The 18,024-nt window shown below is 46.3% G+C and overlaps 2 protein-coding genes across 2 annotated transcripts; one reads left to right on the top strand and one right to left on the bottom strand.

Moving 5' to 3' along the window:
* Positions 1–7,766: 7,766 nt before the first annotated feature.
* LOC148137584 (uncharacterized) lies at positions 7,767–8,798 on the bottom strand. The gene has a single exon (XM_087982025.1). The coding sequence runs from the start codon at positions 8,547–8,549 to the stop codon at positions 7,767–7,769; it is 783 nt and encodes a 260-aa protein (XP_087838151.1). The 5' UTR covers positions 8,550–8,798.
* Positions 8,799–16,688: 7,890 nt separating this feature from the next.
* Positions 16,689–17,698, top strand: LOC148137583 (uncharacterized). The gene has a single exon (XM_087982024.1). It carries the CDS (start codon positions 16,943–16,945, stop codon positions 17,696–17,698), a length of 756 nt encoding a protein of 251 aa, XP_087838150.1. The 5' UTR covers positions 16,689–16,942.
* Positions 17,699–18,024: the final 326 nt, after the last annotated feature.

Raw genomic sequence — 18,024 nt, 5'->3', positions numbered from 1 at the left:
ACCATTCCTGGTCAATTCATGGCAATGACACTGTTCCTCTTCGTGTGAGATTGCCTCTGTGTGTATTAAAGTCGTCAAAACGCCCCAAGAGAATGAACATCGTCCCCTTTGTCCTGTCAGTTTAAACAGATACAAATATCTGTTTGAAGCCAATACAAGAGAAGATTGTCCTTTTATGTGGCTTTGCATTGGAGAATGTTCAATCGTGAAATGTCTGGTTTTGCAAAATCGGGGTTTGATTGCAAATCGCACTGAGTAATATTGATACAGAAATGTATTTCCCAGTTACTGTGGTCATGTGGTTCAGGAACTGCACATATGGACGTCGCTTAGTTATTTAAACCCCCTCCTTGGTAAGCAGCTGACCATAGGGTCCAATCGCAGCTGCGCCGCTTGTTGTATTGAAGGCTCAAAGGTTCACCTTTTATTAAGTGTCGTGTTGCTGATGAAGTGACTCAGCTTCCTGTCTGAGTTCGAGCCTGTTATGGTTTGGCAAACCCGCTCCTTTTTCCTGGTTTAGTTCCAGCAGTGCATGTTGTCCTTCCTAACCAATAGGCCAACCTGGAGTTTCTTGTCGCTGTTCCAAAAGCACTCCTTCTTCTCCTCCACTTTTATTCTCCCTCCTTCATTCCAAGTTTGGTGGGAATAACGAGGTGAGGCAGGAGACACTGCAGGAAGGCCGTGGGATGTTGTGGTTATGGCACAGAAACCACGAGTGGATCACCCTCATTCTCTGCTGTGGCCATTCATTCATTTTACAGCATCAGGAATGCTTCCATGGTGTCGTTTATTTCTATTGGATTAGGGATGCAACTTTAATTTCGAAAGGATTACAATATTTTGAGGAAGAAATGGCTCCTTGTATCACATCCAAGTGGCAGACGTATTATCCGTAGAATGTGAGCCAGGTTTTACAGACTCCTGCCAGCTTCCAGAAAACCTCTCAGCAGCTCCATTCTCAAACTATCCCTGAACGTCAGGCTTTTCATAGAGTAGGAATGGGAAATGAGGGATATTGGCAAATAAAGGGTCAAAGAACATGAAAAAGGGTGAGGTAGATACACAGAGATAAAGACAGAAAATTAGAGACCCATCTTGAGGTAGACACTGAAATAATCAGATCTCGGGTCGACATGGCTGCTAAGGTGGCAAAAAAAACAAGATTTTGATAACTATCCTCATTCAACAGATAAAACTGACCATTATCCCGGCATTGTGGTGTAGAAATGAAGAACTAATCTGGTTGTGTCGTTGTGAACCATTGTCTCTGTTTCTCCCCACAGATGTTGCCAGGACTAGTCAGTTTACACGGCAATTCTTGGTTCAGATTTCCAACATCTGCATCTCTTGGTTTTCTGTTCAACTTTAAATCGGTTGGCACAAAACCGATGTTCTGCCAGCTTTGGAAAAGTGGTCAGAAATATCCTTCCCACGATGTGTGTGCAGAACAAAGCACGCATTCCTTGACAGGGAATAGAACCCGTGTCACGGCGGAGAGAGCGCCAAATGCTGGCTACTAGACTACAAGGGAAGGCAGAAGGCGCCCTTGTATTTATTCAGAATGAAAACACTTTTGCCTTGACATTTCTGATCAGTCTTGCTGCAGATTAGGTCCTCCTTGCCTTCGAGCTTTCACAGAGTGGGAAGAGACCGTTCGGCCCATCGTGCATTGCAGTTCATCAGGTATCCATGTATTACTGTCCCGGTTTCTAGTTTTGGCTCAAAATGTTGTGTACTAATGTTTCCAGAGCAAATGTGAATGCGATTCTCACTGTGAATTTAAACGACAGGACAATGGGACTGAGGTCTGACATGGTCACACTGTGCTGTAACCACCTTGAGGAACTGACCCTCATTGTCACCCACAGAGGGGGACACACAGAAACATATCCCGAGAGGAACAGATGTCTCAGGATCATACCAGCTCCTTGTGCTTCACTTCCGCTCTCTGCTCCACACAACAGCTTCTCTGACAAAGGCAGCTTTAGGTTGAACACTCGCCAGTTTGACAGGCAATGAGAGATGTTGAGCTGAGCTGGAATTTAAAATGGGCAATAGACCTAAATGTAAGTTTTAAATTCGAAAACACACTGATCCAAACCATTCAGATCCTCAGAACATGACAAAACAGGATCAGTCATACACCTGTCTGACATTGAGCTGTGATGGACCCAAAAGCAACATTCACTTTGAATACACACTGATCCAATCCCTGCAGCTCGAAAGGACCTAAGAAAATAACAACTGACAATATGCATTTGGCTGGACTAACACGTTACTCCCGAGACATGTGGGATGTAAACCTACAGTCGTCTGATTCAAAGTCAGATGTTTTATCTATTGCTTCACTAGCAGGATGCACACACACACGCTGGACACCTTTCCATATGTGATATAAACATGGAGATCTGGGAAACAACATTCATAAGGTGATCAGCCAGCAAAGATAATCCACTTTGTGTAACAGGGCCTTTCAATGGCAAAGCAATTACATTGGTCCTCAGGTGCCTGCTTCTGTGTCGCCTGTTCTTCTGCAGGACGTCTCCAGCATTTTATTCACAGTCACTGCGCTATCTTATGATGCACTCCACTAAAATGTACTTTCATACTTGGATTTAGTGTCACTTCCAGTCAAGACCCTGAACAAATTCAGCGATAAACCTCTGGTCATTTCTAGCATGGAATTTGGAATCAGACGATTTGAACGAAGGCTTTATTGGGGCCGCCCCATCACCGCAGATCAACGCCTCAAAACGAGCCGCTGTTAGTATCAAACTGTTCTGTACCTTCGTGCAGTAAATCAGGTTAGCACAGCTCCGCTTTCTTCACATTGAAACCAAGGCGGCTATATGAATTGTTTGGAAACTTAGAGAGAGAAACATTGCTGCTGAAGATGATGATGACGTGAAGGTCATGCACAGAGTCTGGACAGATCAGGTCACAAATGTTACTGTCAGCTTCAGTAGGGTCCCTGGTTCGGAGCCTGAGTTTGCCGGGATACAATTCCCAGTCAGGAAATGAAGATTTATTTCTCTTCTTGTGAATTATCTTATTGAAAACTAACTCCTGTTTCCTAACAGAACACAGACCCAGACCAACCCAGTCATTGTTTGCATCTATCTAGAAGGACAATAGCAACAGATACACGAGAGAACTGAAACCACAAATCACCCATCTAGGATCGCGCCTTTCTGAGTTGGAAATATCTCGCTGCTCCTACAGTGCTTTTGGGTCTAGATCCTGGAACTCACTCCCGAGCAGTATCCTGGCTGTACCTTGAGTTCTTCCAGGGTTCTGTCAAGTAACTCAACATCTCAATCTCTGGAGTAAATAGGGATGGACAGCGATTCCTATCCCATTGAATGGCGTCCTACGGCACGAATGAGTTTTGAACAGGGTGATTAGTTTCACTATCGCGTGGAAACAGGCCCTTCAGTCCAACACTGTCCCTCCAGAGAGTAACCCACCCAGACCCATTTCCTTCTGGCTGATGCACCAAACACTTTTGGCAATTGTGCTTAGAGAGTCTACTCTCAAACTATCTCCGAATGTCAGACTTTTCAAAGAGCAGAAATGGGAAATAGGGATATTGATAGACAGAGAGCGGGAGCATGTGGAAGAGAGTGAGGTGGAAACGCAGAGGAAATGATAGACAAGTATAGACACACATTGAGATCGAGCCTGAAAATAGAAACTCTCCATTTAAAATGGGTGCTCACTGACAGAAAGGGGAAGGAAAAAGAACAATTGAAGGCCGGCGTTTCACCAGCTCAAGGGAACGGAATCAGCATCACAACCGGAAACGTCGGTTGACATTCAAAAAGTTGACATTTCTCGGCTAATATAATATTCTGATAAATGTGCTGATTTGCTAAGTAAAACTGACAATTACTCTAGCATTAAAACAATAAAATGCATAACTAGTCTGGTTCTGTCGATCTGAAACATTAAACCTGTTTCTCTCCACAGATGCTGCCAAGTCTGCCGAGTTTCTCTGCCAATTTCCCTTTCGGATTCAGAATTCCAGCATTCGCAGTGCTTTGTTTAAAGTTACTCTGCATTAAGTATGGGACAACACTTGATCAATTGTCAGCTCCATACTCATTCCCTGCTTCGGGAAGTCTGTCCCCACGATTAATGGTACGAGGAAAACTCCACTTGCTACAACAGTGAGAAAACTGAATCCTCACCAGTAGGCTAACAGGGAAAGCGAAAAGAAAAGGCACTGTGTGTTTTCATCATGAAACCGCTTTTGTCTTTTCATCTGTGGTCATTTTAGTTGCAGATTAGTTTCTCCCTTCCTTCCGATTTTTACAGCGTGATAAAGATCTTTCGGCCCATCTGCAGTGCGGGTCATTGGACTTCCATCTATTCCAATCCCAGTTCCCACAAACCTACGTTTCTGATGTTACCAGGGCGAATCTAAATGGGATTCTCCCTGTGAGCTTAAATGACACAACAATGGGACTGAAGTTGGACATGGTCACATTATGCTGTAACACCGCCGAGGAACTCAACCTCATATTTACCCACAGAGGGAAACAAACAGAGGGCTCAGGATTAGTCCCGCTCCATATGCGTCACATCCGCCAGTTTCCCCGACCAGCTCACCGCAGCTGGGCAAAGAGGTCTGCAGCACAGAAAATGCCTTTCGGGCCATCAAGTCTGCACCAGTCGATGACTGGCCCCTGACTGTTTTCATCTCGTTTTCCAACGGTTGGCTCGTAGCTTCAACAAAGTTGGGATGGAATTGTTCAACTCATAGTGTCTCAACTTTCTCTGGGGATTTCTGCGTGTTGTACCCTGAAAGGCAGAGGGTTGCGGATTGCCACCATTCCCAACCTGTCTGGAATGTCTTTTTCCCCTTCTCCTGTGGTTTGTATGTGAAAGATGAAGATAGGGTGTAATCTCCCTTTTTATTTGTTGATATTACTGAATCACCAGGCTGTGAGGGGAAGGCCAAATGAATTTCAAGCCCATTGCCTTAAACACGCATCGACCACTACAGAACCACACTTTCCAGGTGTCTCTCATTGTGGAGCTGAGGAAGAGTGAATCAATGTCGGGTTTGTTTGAATCCAATCACTTCACAATTTGCAAAAGCGTTAGATTTTGATGCATGGTGGATCTGGTTGTATCATCCTGGTAGATGGAACGGACATTCATTTAACACCAAGAACAGGAATTGCAAGAGAAACTCAGCAGATCTTACAGCATCTATGCAGAGAAAAGCAGAGACAACATTTCAAAACTTCATCAGAACTCGGTAATCTCCCACAGGTACTGCCAAACCCGTTAGATTCGACAGCAGGTTCTGTTTTGGCTTCAGATTCCAAGAATCCACAGTTCGTTACATGAACCATTAAAGCAATGCAGAAACCTCTTTGTGGGAACCGTGGGCATGGGCACTTTGATGAGCAGGAGGAAGTGTTGTTCCTGACCAGAGGCAGTGAACAGAGGACTGGGATGAAAGGAATCGAATGAAAAGCAGCACTTCTGCGCATCACATTCAAAGAATACTGCAGAAGCTCGATGGGTCTGGCAGTATCTGTGAAAAAAGAAACAGAAATAACGGTTTGAGTGTGGTATATATTTGTGAGTAAGAACTCGAGCAGCCCATGTCTAATCAAATGTTTGGCCTCGCGAGAATGTACCCTGCAGGAAGTCGTTCAAGATGTAGTCGGCAGGATTTGACCCTGCATGGGGAAACATCAATGAATGTTTAATCCATCGCCTTTATCACTCCGCTATGAATAGCCTTGCATACGCCTGGCTTAATATTTCTTATAGAATGGAGAGTTGTAACCTGAAACACCAGTATTTGGCTTGTCCTGTCCGCAGCATGACCCCAGTATTCGCTGTCACCCTCTCTTGGTTCAGAACGGAGGAGGATGCTGGGAGATCAATTTGAATTACACACACATTGGTGAGATATAAAATGGATTGGAAAGATCCATTTTCATGTGCTGAGAGATTCATAAACACAGCAGTGGATCGAGATAGAAACATATCCTTGTACTTGCCTAGCGCTTTCCCCGCCAGCTGAATTACGGCCAATGAAGTGCTTTTGAAAAGATTCACCATTGGAAACCCAAAGTGCAAATCTGGTCGATTTATTTAATCAGAGGTCAAACTGGGAAAATGTTTCAAATACACACAGCTGGCACTGGACAGTGCAGACCTATTCTCAGGGGGTTATTCTGCTCTGATTTACGCCTGAGACAAAGTGGGAACAGGGGGTTTTCTCACAGCGGAAGGGGTCACAAATTTCAGACTCTGATGAGAAGGATATTCTTTCTTTCAGAGGGGAGCAAATCTATGGAATTCTATAGGTCAGAGGGCTGTTAAGGCTCGCTATATTCAAGACTGAGATAGACAAACATTGAGTTAATTCACAACCAAGGGCCACGGAGATCAGGCTGAAAGGGGGGGGGGGGGGGGGGTGAGGATGAAACAAATCAGCCGTGGGCTCATTGAAACCTGTCGCCCACGTGACCGGCTACATTGCTTCCACCTGCCCTCATATCTTTGCTGTTATTTGGAAGATGCGAGGCCCCATTGTCAAAGAAGAAAAGCAGAAAGTTAGGGAGAGATGATTGCAGTCAAACTGTGTCAAAATTATTTATTGGAAGGAATCCCATATTTGGCAATTTGCCAGATTTCTGTACTAACATGTCCAGCAGAGCTGATCAAGGGAGGGATTGAGCTGAGTCTTGGACAAGAAACAAACAAAGATTAGGGACATTTTTTTCTGACAAAATACATGGCCTTTCCTGATGCTCACAATGAAAGAGATGGTTTCCACGAAAAGACAGAGACCAAGTCGCCTGTAAACTAACCGATGACCAAGATATGGCTCGCGTTGTTCTTTGGGACATATGTGATTTATTGATTATTGTTCTCCAAACTTCCTTTACACTGGAACCGGGAGTGGGAGCGGGGAAATTAAACCCACCCATGATTATTGCCATCTTTTATCACTCACACACTATTTATTTCTTGTATGTTTTATCTCACATTGTGGTTCCTGCGAATGGGCTTGTAAACTGCATCTGCTGGCGAGTTCTTTCCTCACTGTTCCTCATCTGTATCCAAACACGTTCTGCTCCTTATCTCCTGAATGAAGGTAATCTCTAACCATAAGTGTCACCAAAACCTCGGCATTTCACACGCCTCTGTATCTCATCTCCCAATATTAATTAATACTTTACTGTGTTGCAGTTATGCATAATATAAGAAAAACGAAATAGAGACTGGTGGACCTGGGTTTCCAACGCACGTTATTGCAGCTAAACCGCAGGTTACTGCCCACAACACGATCACGGAAACACGCACCAAATTATCAGGCAACACAGAATATGCTCAGCATAAGAGGACATGTCAGGAACAGCACCAGAAATACAACAGAAATATGTCTCTGCGCTACTATGTTGGATATATTTCTCAATGAGCAATCGAGAGTCACATGTGTTCCATTAGGAGTGACGTCACATCCGGAAGTAACCAGTGTCACAGATGGTCATGTGATCCAAGTTCCAAGTCCCGGAATCCGAGACACTCAGTGCCCTGTGGATAGCTACAAGGAACAGCCGTCCGTGGCGTTTATGGCTTAGTTGAACTTTATGAATGCAGCTCACTCGTTGTCGGCCTGTTTCTCCTTTATCGTGTTTCATGCAGTCGATGCGTGGAATCTTAACAACCACGTTTGTACATAGTTAAAAATCGCACAACACCAGGTCATAGTCCAACATGTTTAATTGGAAGCACTAGCTTTCGGAGCGACGCTCCTTCATCAGGTAATTGTCTCGGATATGTTCTTTGGTCGGATCAGTTGGTAGTTGCCTATAGTGTTCCTGGTTGTTCAGTTGTCGGTACACTTCCTTGCAGTAATCTGTTCTATTCTGAATGACAACGGCCCCTCCTTTATCTGCTGGTTTGATGACAATGTTGTGATTGGTTTTGAGAGCGTGGATGGCATTGTGTTGTGAACGGGTGATGATTTGCTCTACCTTATGGGTACGGCTGATGAATCTGGCGTTTATATATTTCCTGACGGTTTGAGCATACATGTCAAGCCCAGGGCAGCGGCCCTCCGGTGGGGTCCATGTTGACACCTTCTTTGGTCGCTCCTCTACAGATCCCTGTGATGACTGTTCCAGTTCATCAGTGGGCTCAGTGGGATCACTGCCGGCACCTTGAAAGAATTCCCAGAGTCTCATTCGTCTGATGATCTCCTCTGTGTCTGCTGCCAGAACCAACGGGTCCACTTTGGTGTTGGGGCAGAAGTTGAGACCCCTACTCAGGACTTCAATCTCTTCTGGTCGAAGGGTGTGGTCCGATAAGTTGACAATAGACTTCCCCGCAGTGATAATGTTGTCTACTGTGGTTCCAGGGTGGGCTTTGCTATAACTGGTGAGAATGCCAAGCTTCTCCAGTTTTTTGTTCTTGGCGTGCATGTACGTGGTGTAGTTTTGTTGCCTTGTCTGTTTGGCAATGTCACGTAATTGTACTGATGTATCCTGTGTGCAGGCTGTGAGTGTGGACTCCATCTGAATTTCATGGCACCTGCTATAGAGTTGGTGCACGAGATGATTGAGGAGTTTACGAGAGGTACGGTGGCAAAGTCTCTCTGCGTAGTCCGTGTTGTAGGTCGACCTAAGTGGGTTCGTGATCCCTAATCCATTCGGGATCTTTCCTGCTTGCCTGCATTCCTGTAGAAACTTGATGTCTGTGTCGATATGTGTGACCTTCTAGGAGATCCTCTCCACTTTAAGCCGGCGGTTAGTGGTGTCGATAGTAGTCACAATTCGGAGATGCCGGTGTTGGACTGGGGTGTACAAAGTTAAAAATCACACAACACCAGATTATAGTCCAACAGGTTTAATCGGAAGCAGGTGTCACAATCACCTAATGAAGGAGCGTCGCTCCGAAAGCTAGTGTGCTTCCGATTAAACCTGTTGGACTATAAGCTGGTGTGGTGTGATTCTTAACTTTGTACACCCCAGTCCAACACCGGCATCTCCAAATCATGACGGTTGTACATGATGGGGATTGGGTGTTGTGTTCTGGTGAGTTTTGTCTGAGCGAGGCTGTCGGTTTATGTGCTGTTGTAACCCAGTGTGTTCAGAGGAGTCTGACTGGCAGTTCCCAGCAATTTATTTTAATAAAGAGAACCATGCTTTTCAAATTGCCTGGTGGCATATCCTCGTTGTGATTTTCGTATGCCAGACATCTGGGAATGAAGTCGTGGGGATATCCATTCATGGCAAAGAAATTGTGTGGCAGTCCCGAATTGTCACGACCAGCTGTCCCGAGTAGCAATCCGTACAGACGGCAAGGTTTGGGAGAACAGCTCAATAGTAATAGGACAGGGCAAACAGAAGGCAGCCAGAGAGTTTCTAGAAGCAGGGCACTCATCCGCGGATCCCATCAATAAGCAGATTCATCTGGACCCAGTCTGTAACCCCAAACACCGGAAGCAGCGGGAATGAAACCAAATCAATTCCAACTGCCACAGGACAGCAGCGCTTCACAACAGGCTCTGCAGCCCTGAGCATGTCACCCAGAAATGTGAGGAAAATGCTGCAAACCATCTTCCCAGCTCCGCCAAACATTCCAACAACAACTCCAGGAGGCACACGAGATCAACACCTTTCTGCTCCAAAACGCTCCGGTTTTCTGCAGCAGAGTATTGTTGTACCCTGAACCCCCGGGAGCAAGGTGAGGATGCCAACCCGTACACGGCCAGGAACGGCAGTGAGAGCGAGGGCAACAGCTGCCATTGTCGGATGGACAGCCACAAACACTCCCTTTGAAAAGTACTTTGTCCATATGAAAGTCTGTGCAGCAGTATAACCCGGGGCCCAAACAGCCTGCGCTGGGGATTCATATTCCAGACAATTTACGGTTGGTCACCGTTTTCCCTGAAAGTGAGTGGAGATTGATATTTCATTGTTGGTGTGAAACCAGGTCCTACACTGAATCTGCTCGCCGGTTTTTGTTGCTGTGGTGAAACGGTGGGCAATCACGGTGTGAAACGTTGTTCTCGCTCTCTGGTTTCCTTCATTCCTGTCCTGGTCAGGGAGGCTGGGGATTGGTCCTCTCCATCAGAGGGAGGTACCAGCGCATTGTTGACCCAATTTAATCAAGAATGTCATTGGTCATCTTCACTTCCCATGGTTCATTGCTGTTCTGTTTTGTTGTATGTGACTTGAGCACTTTCTGGGACTTGACAATGCATTAAAGCTGCAGTATGTTTGGAAGCACGGTTTGGGAATTGTCTCGCTGCCATTTGTGTGAGCAGTACATGACATAGACGACTCGCACTACCTCAAAGTCAGCATGCCAGTGTGTCTGGCAATGGTTCCGCCTTTTCTGGTTTGCTTCCGTTCCACGCTAAGAGCTGTCAGCTTTTGGATTCGCTGGAGTGCTGAGGGGGGTAACACAATTTGTGTGGTATTTTCCTTCAGGCCAAACTCCACCCTCCAGGAAAAATAGCCAAACGCGCTGAGTTACAAACAGCACGCGTTTTTTTAGTAAATGGTCTATTCAAGCTGGTGTCAGCTTCTGGAGCGTCTCAGAGTTGCCAAGCACGGAAACCAGACCCTACTATCTAACTTGCCACTGCTAAACAGGTAACCGAAATTAATCTAACCAATATTTGCCAAAATTTGTCCCTGATCTCTCCGAACCCTTGCCGGCCAATATACCCATTCAGATGCCTTTGAAATGTTGTGAGCGCACCAGACTCTGCCACTAAATATGGCAATTCATTCTGTGCACACGGAAATGTCTGTGTACAAAACAAGTGTCCCTCACATCCCCTTTAAATGTTACTGTTCTCACATTAAACCAATATTATCTCGCTTTGAACTCATGTGCCTTGTGAAAAATTACTCCCTGACTCTTATCTCTGTCCGCCTGCCTCATGACTTTATAAAATTCTGTAAGGCCATTCCTCAGCCCTGAAGCTACAGGGAAAATTGTCGAAGCCTATTCAGCTTCGTGCTATTGTCCAAACAGTGCAAACCTTGCAAACCCTTTCAAATACTTTCTAAATTGCAACACGTTCTTTCCTGAATGCGCGATCTGTTCGTGACTGAAGTGAAGCGACGCTGAAACAGTAATAATGACAATTTTGATGATGCGGTTTTGTTGGGTACTGTGGTCGAGTGGTCTAAGGCGCTGGATTTTTAAGCTCCAGTCTCTAACGAGTCGTGGGTTCGAATCCCATCGCTACCAAGATTGCGGCTGTTCTACAGTTGAACATAGCAGGATCTGAGCAGGCTCTATGCGTTTTCGTTGTTGTGTTTGCAGCTGCTCAGGCCTCTGATCCAGACTGACTCTGAAAACAGTGTGAGCCATTGCTGTCGGAGCCTCCTCAAACACTCTGCTTTCGGACATATGCGTTGCCAGTTTCTGTGCCTCAAATAGTCAGCGCATTTGTCTGAAAGTTTGGTGGTTCGAGCGCGCCTCTAATTTCAGTTACATCACACTGTAAATTTTTGCTATAAATTCTGTGTTCCGATCGAGCCCTCCACTATCACCTGATGAAAGAGCGTCGCTCCGAAAGCTAGTGCTTCCAATTAAACCTGTTGGACTATAACCCGGTGTTGTGTGATTTTTAACTTTGGAAAACTGTTGCCCTTAAAGCGGGAACAACAATATTTCTGCTCAGCTCTGAACTAGGCCACTTTCTGGACAAACTGATGCTTCTACTCTCCAGAAAGTATCAGGGCCCGCCGGCTGCATTCTTCAAAATAGTGATGATCTGCGCTGGAAACATCCACGTATCTTCCAAACGAGTAAGAATGTGTATCGAATAAAATCGTACACGGCAATTAATTGGACTTGCATTCCCTTTCACGACAGCGGCAGGAATGGGCAGGGCCATACAGAGTAAGGTTTACTGCCCAGGTCAGAAAGCAATTCCCTCCATCTATGTTCACACACAAGCCGATCGGTCTTCCTGCCGGATATTTGAAGCACCGATCCTTCCCATGGGAGGTGAAGGTGATAACTGCTCCCCCGCAGAAACACAGTGGGGCCAGAGACCTGATCGAGCTGTCCCCCAGCAGCGATTGTGTTGTTCAGAACAGATTGGGTGTTCCGTGCGGGACTGAAACTCAGCTCGGTCACCCAGAGGCACAGTGTGACAGCCGCCAGCAGATGTGAAGGGGTTTGGGGCGGATGTAGACCCACTCTGGGAAAAAAGGCTGGGTCCTAAATTCAGGGGGAGTAAGTGTTATAGGGAGAAGACGGGAGAATGGGATTGAGAGCGATATTAGCCATGATCGAATGGCAGAGCAGGCTATGGGCTGAAAGCTCTAACCGTCATCCTATACCTTCCGGTCTCCGGGCATCTGGTATCTAAGGAATTAGATACAGAGTTAATTGTTCATTTCCAACTTCTCCGGTCATAAATGGGCAAAGTGAGAGATGGGACAGATATGATACAAATTTAAAAACTGGGAAAATGGTTGGAGAGGAAAATAAAATAAAAGGGAAGCTGAGTATAAAGTTGGAAGTTAGAAGATAGTCAATAAAAAGGAAGAGTGCTCCAATCCAGAGGGAGATGGACATGCAAAAAGAAATGTCACTAGTCCCGAAGACTGAACTCTTTTCCTTTCCAAAATGCGAGCAGACCTGCTGAGATTTTCCAGCAATTTCATTTGTTGGTTCAGAAACAGAAGATGGGAGTGATCCTGGACCAATCAGCTCTCCCATGCTCTGGGGGTGTTTGACTGACCCGTTCACCCAGATCACTTCTGTCCCACAGTGAAACCTCACAATCCTGCCCCACCCCCACCCCTGTTACTGACAATAAACTGTCCACTACATGAACCCCCATGAGCACACAAGATCATTTTCCGTGTGAATTGTGAAAGGTTCAGGGAGAGTTCCCTTCGGTTTCCGTCAGAACGGTCTGAATCACTTCATTTTGGTTCAGGACCATTTGACATTGAGCGGTCACTGTCAAACCCCCCCCCCCCCCCCCCACCCCCATAAAGTAACCATTCGCGTTCTGTGTCTCTGAGCACTTTGTTTGTAGCACGTTTGGAGTGGAACCTGACGTTTTGAAAGGGACACCATTCATCGTATATTCGGCTGCACTGATAAACTTGTCTCTGGCACTTCCAGGAAAGTGGAGACAGCTTTCACTCAGAAACCGACATGTGATCAAACACAGTCGGATCAACGTGTCAAAAACAACCCCTTCACTGGGTTGCAATACTGCAAGTGGAGCAGAGAGCTGGATTTCTTTAAAGGAGTGAAAGGGCCCATCGTGAGGCTTGAACCTACGGCCCTGAGATTAAGCATCTCATGCTCTACCGACTAAAGTAGCTGGGCCTGGCTCACGATTGATGAGTGTGTCATTTCATACTGAGCATATTTCACCTGGCATTGCAATTTGCAAGGATCCAGTTCATTCCTCCCAATCACAAATGTCATCATTCACACTTTCCATTTCTCAGCTATTATTCCTTCAGAACATTATTATCTATTGAGCACTTGTCTCTGGATTTAAGATTCAACATAAATATTTTCATATTTTTATCCTTATCTTTATGTCGCCGGAGTGATTTGGGAAATTACCGAAGGAAACCCAATCATTTCTGTTTGGAGTGTAAGGAATCCCATCTGCTGACGAGACAGAGTCCTCACAGTCAGCACTTTCTCTATTCTTCCTACCAACAACTTTTCCCACTTCTTATTTGCGAGACAGGAGTTTTGTTTATGAAACGTTCCAAGAACAGGAACAATCTTCTGAAGCCGTTTCCAATTTAAAGTGGAATTGTTGTCCCTTTCACACGGGAAGAGCCGTTCCTGGGGAAGGATTTTCCATGTGCTGTGTCCCAGGGCTGAGCAGGAAGCCGCTGATTGAAGCTGCAGTAGCCGCTTTCTGTTGGCAGCGGGGCCTTGGAGAGATTGGGGCCACATCCAGCTGCAGACTCGGGTGAGTTCTCCTGGTTGCAGTGTCGGTACATGGTTGGTCTCAATGCTGGAACTGAAATAATTGAGGCTCGGTGCTAAGGGCGGGCTCGAACCACCAAACTTTCAGCCAAATGTGCTGACCATTTGAGACACAGAAACTGGCACCAAAACTGGCCACGCATATGTCCGAAAGCAGAGTGGTTGAGGAGGCTCCGACAGTAATGGCTCACACTGTTTTCAGAGTCAGTCTGGATCAGAGACCTGAGCAGCTGCAAACACAACAACGAAAACGTATAGGACCTGCACAGGTTCGGCTGTGTTCAACTGCCTGCAGTAGACCCGCCGCCATCTTGGGATTTGGGATTCAAACCCACGACTTCATAGAGACTGGAGCTTAAATCCAGCGCCTTAGACCACTCGGCCACACTACCCGACAGGGGGCAAGCGCCAAAATTGTCATTATTAGTGTTTCAGCGTCGCTTCACTTCAGGCACTAACAGATCGCGCATTCAGGAAAGAACGTGGTGCAATTTAGAAATTATTTCAAAGGGTTTGCAAGGTTTGCACTGTTTGGACAATAGCACGAAGCTGAATAGGCTTCGACAGTTTTCCCTGGAGCTTCAGGGCTGAGGAATGGCCTTACAGAATTTTATAAAGTCATGAGGCAGGCGGACAGAGAAAAGAGTCAGGGAATAATTTTTCACAAGGCGCATGAGTTCAAAACGAGATAATATTGGTTTATTGTGAGAACAGTAACATTTAAAGGGGATGTGAGGGACACTTGTTTTGTCCACAGACATTTCCGTGTGTACAGAATGAATTGCCATATTTAGTGGCAGAGACTGGTGCGCTCACAACATTTCAAAGGCATCTGAAAGGGTTCGGAGAGATAAGGGACAAATTTTGGCAAATATTGGTTAGATTAATTTCGGTTACCTGTTTAGCAGTGGCAAGTTAGATAGTAGGGTCTGGTTTCCGTGCTTGGCAACTCTGAGACGCTCCAGAAGCTGACACCTGCTTGAATAGACCATTTGCTAAAAAAAACGCGTGCTGTTTGTAACTCAGCGCGTTTGGCAATTTTTGTGGAGGGTGGAGTTTGGCCTGAAGAAAAATACCACACAAATTGTGTTACCCCCTCAGCACTCCAGCGAATCCAAAAACTGACAGCTCTTAGCGTGGAACAGAAGCAACACAGAAAAGGCGGAACCATTGCCAGACACACTGGCATGCTGACTTTGAGGTAGTGCGAGTCGTCTATGTCATGTACTGCTCACACAAATGGCAGCGAGACAATTCCCAAACCGTGCTTCCAAACATACTGCAGCTTTAATGCATTGTCAAGTCCCAGAAAGTGCTCAAGTCACATACAACAAAACAGAACAGCAATGAACCATGGGAAGTGAAGATGACCAATGACATTCTTGATTAAATTGGGTCAACAATGCGCTGGTACCTCCCTCTGATGGAGAGGACCAATCCCCAGCCTCCCTGACCAGGACAGGAATGAAGGAAACCAGAGAGCTAGAACAACGTTTCACACCGTGATTGCCCACCGTTTCACCACAGCAACAAAAACCGGCGAGCAGATTCAGGGTAGGACCTGGTTTCACACCAGCAATGAAATATCAATCTCCACTCACTTTCAGGGAAAACGGTGACCAACCGTAAATTGTCTGGAATATGAATCCCCAGCGCAGGCTGTTTGGGTCCCGGGTTATACTGCTGCACAGACTTTCATATGGACAAAGTACTTTTCAAAGGGAGTGTTTGTGGCTGTCCATCCGACAATGGCAGCTGTTGCCCTCGCTCTCACTGCCGTTCCTGGCCGTGTACGGGTTGGCATCCTCACCTTGCTCCCGGGGGTTCAGGGTACAATACTCTGCTGCGTTTTGGAGCAGAAAGGTGTTGATCTTGTGTGCCTCCTGGAGTTGTTGTTGGAATGTTTGGCGGAGCTGGGAAGATGGTTTGCAGCATTTTCCTCACATTTCTGGGTGACATGCTCAGGGCTGCAGAGCCTGTTGTGAAGCGCTGCTGTCCTGTGGCAGTTGGAATTGATTTGGTTTCATTCCCGCTGCTTCCGGTGTTTGGGGTTACAGACTGGGTCCAGATGAAACTGCTTATTGATGGGATCCGTGGATGAGTGCCCTGCTTCTAGAAACTCTCTGGCTGCCTTCTGTTTGCCCTGTCCTATTACTATTGAGCTGTTCTCCCAAACCTTGCCGTCTGTACGGATTGCTACTCGGGACAGCTGGTCGGGACAATTCGGGACTGCCACACAATTCTTTTGCCAAGAATGGATATCCCCACGACTTCATTCCCAGATGTCTGGCACACGAAATTCGCAACGAGCATATGCCACCAGGCAATTTGAAAAGCATGGTCCCCTTTATTAAAATAAATTGCTGGGAACTGCCAGTCAGACTCCTCTGAACACACTGGGTTACAACAGCACATAAACCGACAGCCTTGCTCAGACAAAACTCACCAGAACACAACACCCAATCCCCATCATGTACAAACGTCATCATTCGGAGGTGCCGGTGTTGGACTGGGGTGTACAAAGTTAAAAATCACACAACACCAGGTTATAGTCCAACAGGTTTAATCGGAAGCACTAGCTTTCGGAGCGACGCTCCTTCATCAGGTGATTGTGACACCTGCTTCCGATTAAACCCGTTGGACTATAATCTGGTGTTGTGTGATTTTTAACTTTGTACACCCCAGTCCAACACCGGCATCTCCGAATTGTGACTACTATCGACACCACTAACCGCCGGCTTAAAGTGGAGAGGATCTCCTAGAAGATCACACATATCGACACAGACATCAAGTTTCTACAGGAATGCAGGCAAGCAGGAAAGATCCCGAATGGATTAGGGATCACGAACACACTTAGGTCGACCTACAACACAGACTACGCAGAGAGACTTTGCCACTGCACCTCTCGTAAACTCCTCAATCATCTCGTGCACCAACTCTATAGCAGGTGCCACACCTTGAAATTCAGATGGAGTCCACACTCACAGCCTGCACACAGGATACATCAGTACAATTACGTGACATCGCCAAACAGACAAGGCAACAAAACTACACTACGTACATGCACGCCAAGAACAAAAAACTGGAGAAGCTTGGCATTCTCACCAGTTATAGCAAAGCCCGCCCTGGAACCACAGTAGACAACATTATCACTGCGGGGAAGTCTATTGTCAACTTATCGGACCACACCCTTCAACCAGAAGAGATTGAAGTCCTGAGTAGGGATCTCAACTTCTGCCCCAACACCAAAATGGACCCGTTGGTTCTGGCAGCAGACACAGAGGAGTTCATCAGACGAATGAGACTCCAGGAATTCTTTCAAGGTGCCGGCAGTGATCCCACTGAGCCCACTGATGAACTGGAACAGTCATCACAGGGATCTGTAGAGGAGCGACCAAAGAAGGTGTCAACATGGACCCCACCGGAGGGCCGCTGCCCTGGGCTTGACATGTATGCTCAAACCGTCAGGAAATATATAAACGCCAGATTCATCAGCCGTACCCATAAGGTAGAGCAAAACATCACCCGTTCACAACACAATGCCATCCACGCTCTCAAAACCAATCACAACATTGTCATCAAACCAGCAGATAAAGGAGGAGCCGTTGTCATTCAGAATAGAACAGATTACTGCAAGGAAGTGTACCGACAACTGAACAACCAGGAACACTTTGGCCAACTACCAACTGATCGACCAAAGAACATATCCGAGACAATTACCTGATGAAGGAGCGTCGCTCCGAAAGCTAGTGCTTCCAATTAAACATGTTGGACTATGACCTGGTGTTGTGCGATTTTTAACTATGTACAAACGTGGTTGTTAAGATTCCACGCATCGACTGCATGAAACACTATAAAGGAGAAACAGGCCGACAACGAGTGAGCTGCATTCATAAAGTTCAACTAAGCCATAAACGCCACGGACGGCTGTTCCTTGTCGCTATCCACAGGGCACTGAGTGTCTCGGATTCCGGGACTTGGAACTTGGATCACATGACACTGGTTACTTCCGGGTGTGACGTCACTCCTGATGGAACACATGTGACTCTC

The sequence above is a fragment of the Chiloscyllium plagiosum genome, unplaced genomic scaffold (genome assembly GCF_037043375.1).
Source record: "Chiloscyllium plagiosum isolate Xiang-an unplaced genomic scaffold, Cpla_swu_hap1 HiC_scaffold_42, whole genome shotgun sequence".
NCBI lineage: Eukaryota > Metazoa > Chordata > Chondrichthyes > Orectolobiformes > Hemiscylliidae > Chiloscyllium > Chiloscyllium plagiosum.
This window is presented reverse-complemented; position numbering and strand designations above follow the sequence as displayed.

Excerpts from the sequence above, each read along its gene's own strand:
- LOC148137584 (XM_087982025.1), bottom strand. The coding sequence starts at position 8,549 with ATGGAGTCCACACTCACAGCCTGCACACAGGATACATCAGTACAATTA.
- LOC148137583 (XM_087982024.1), top strand. The coding sequence starts at position 16,943 with ATGGAGTCCACACTCACAGCCTGCACACAGGATACATCAGTACAATTA.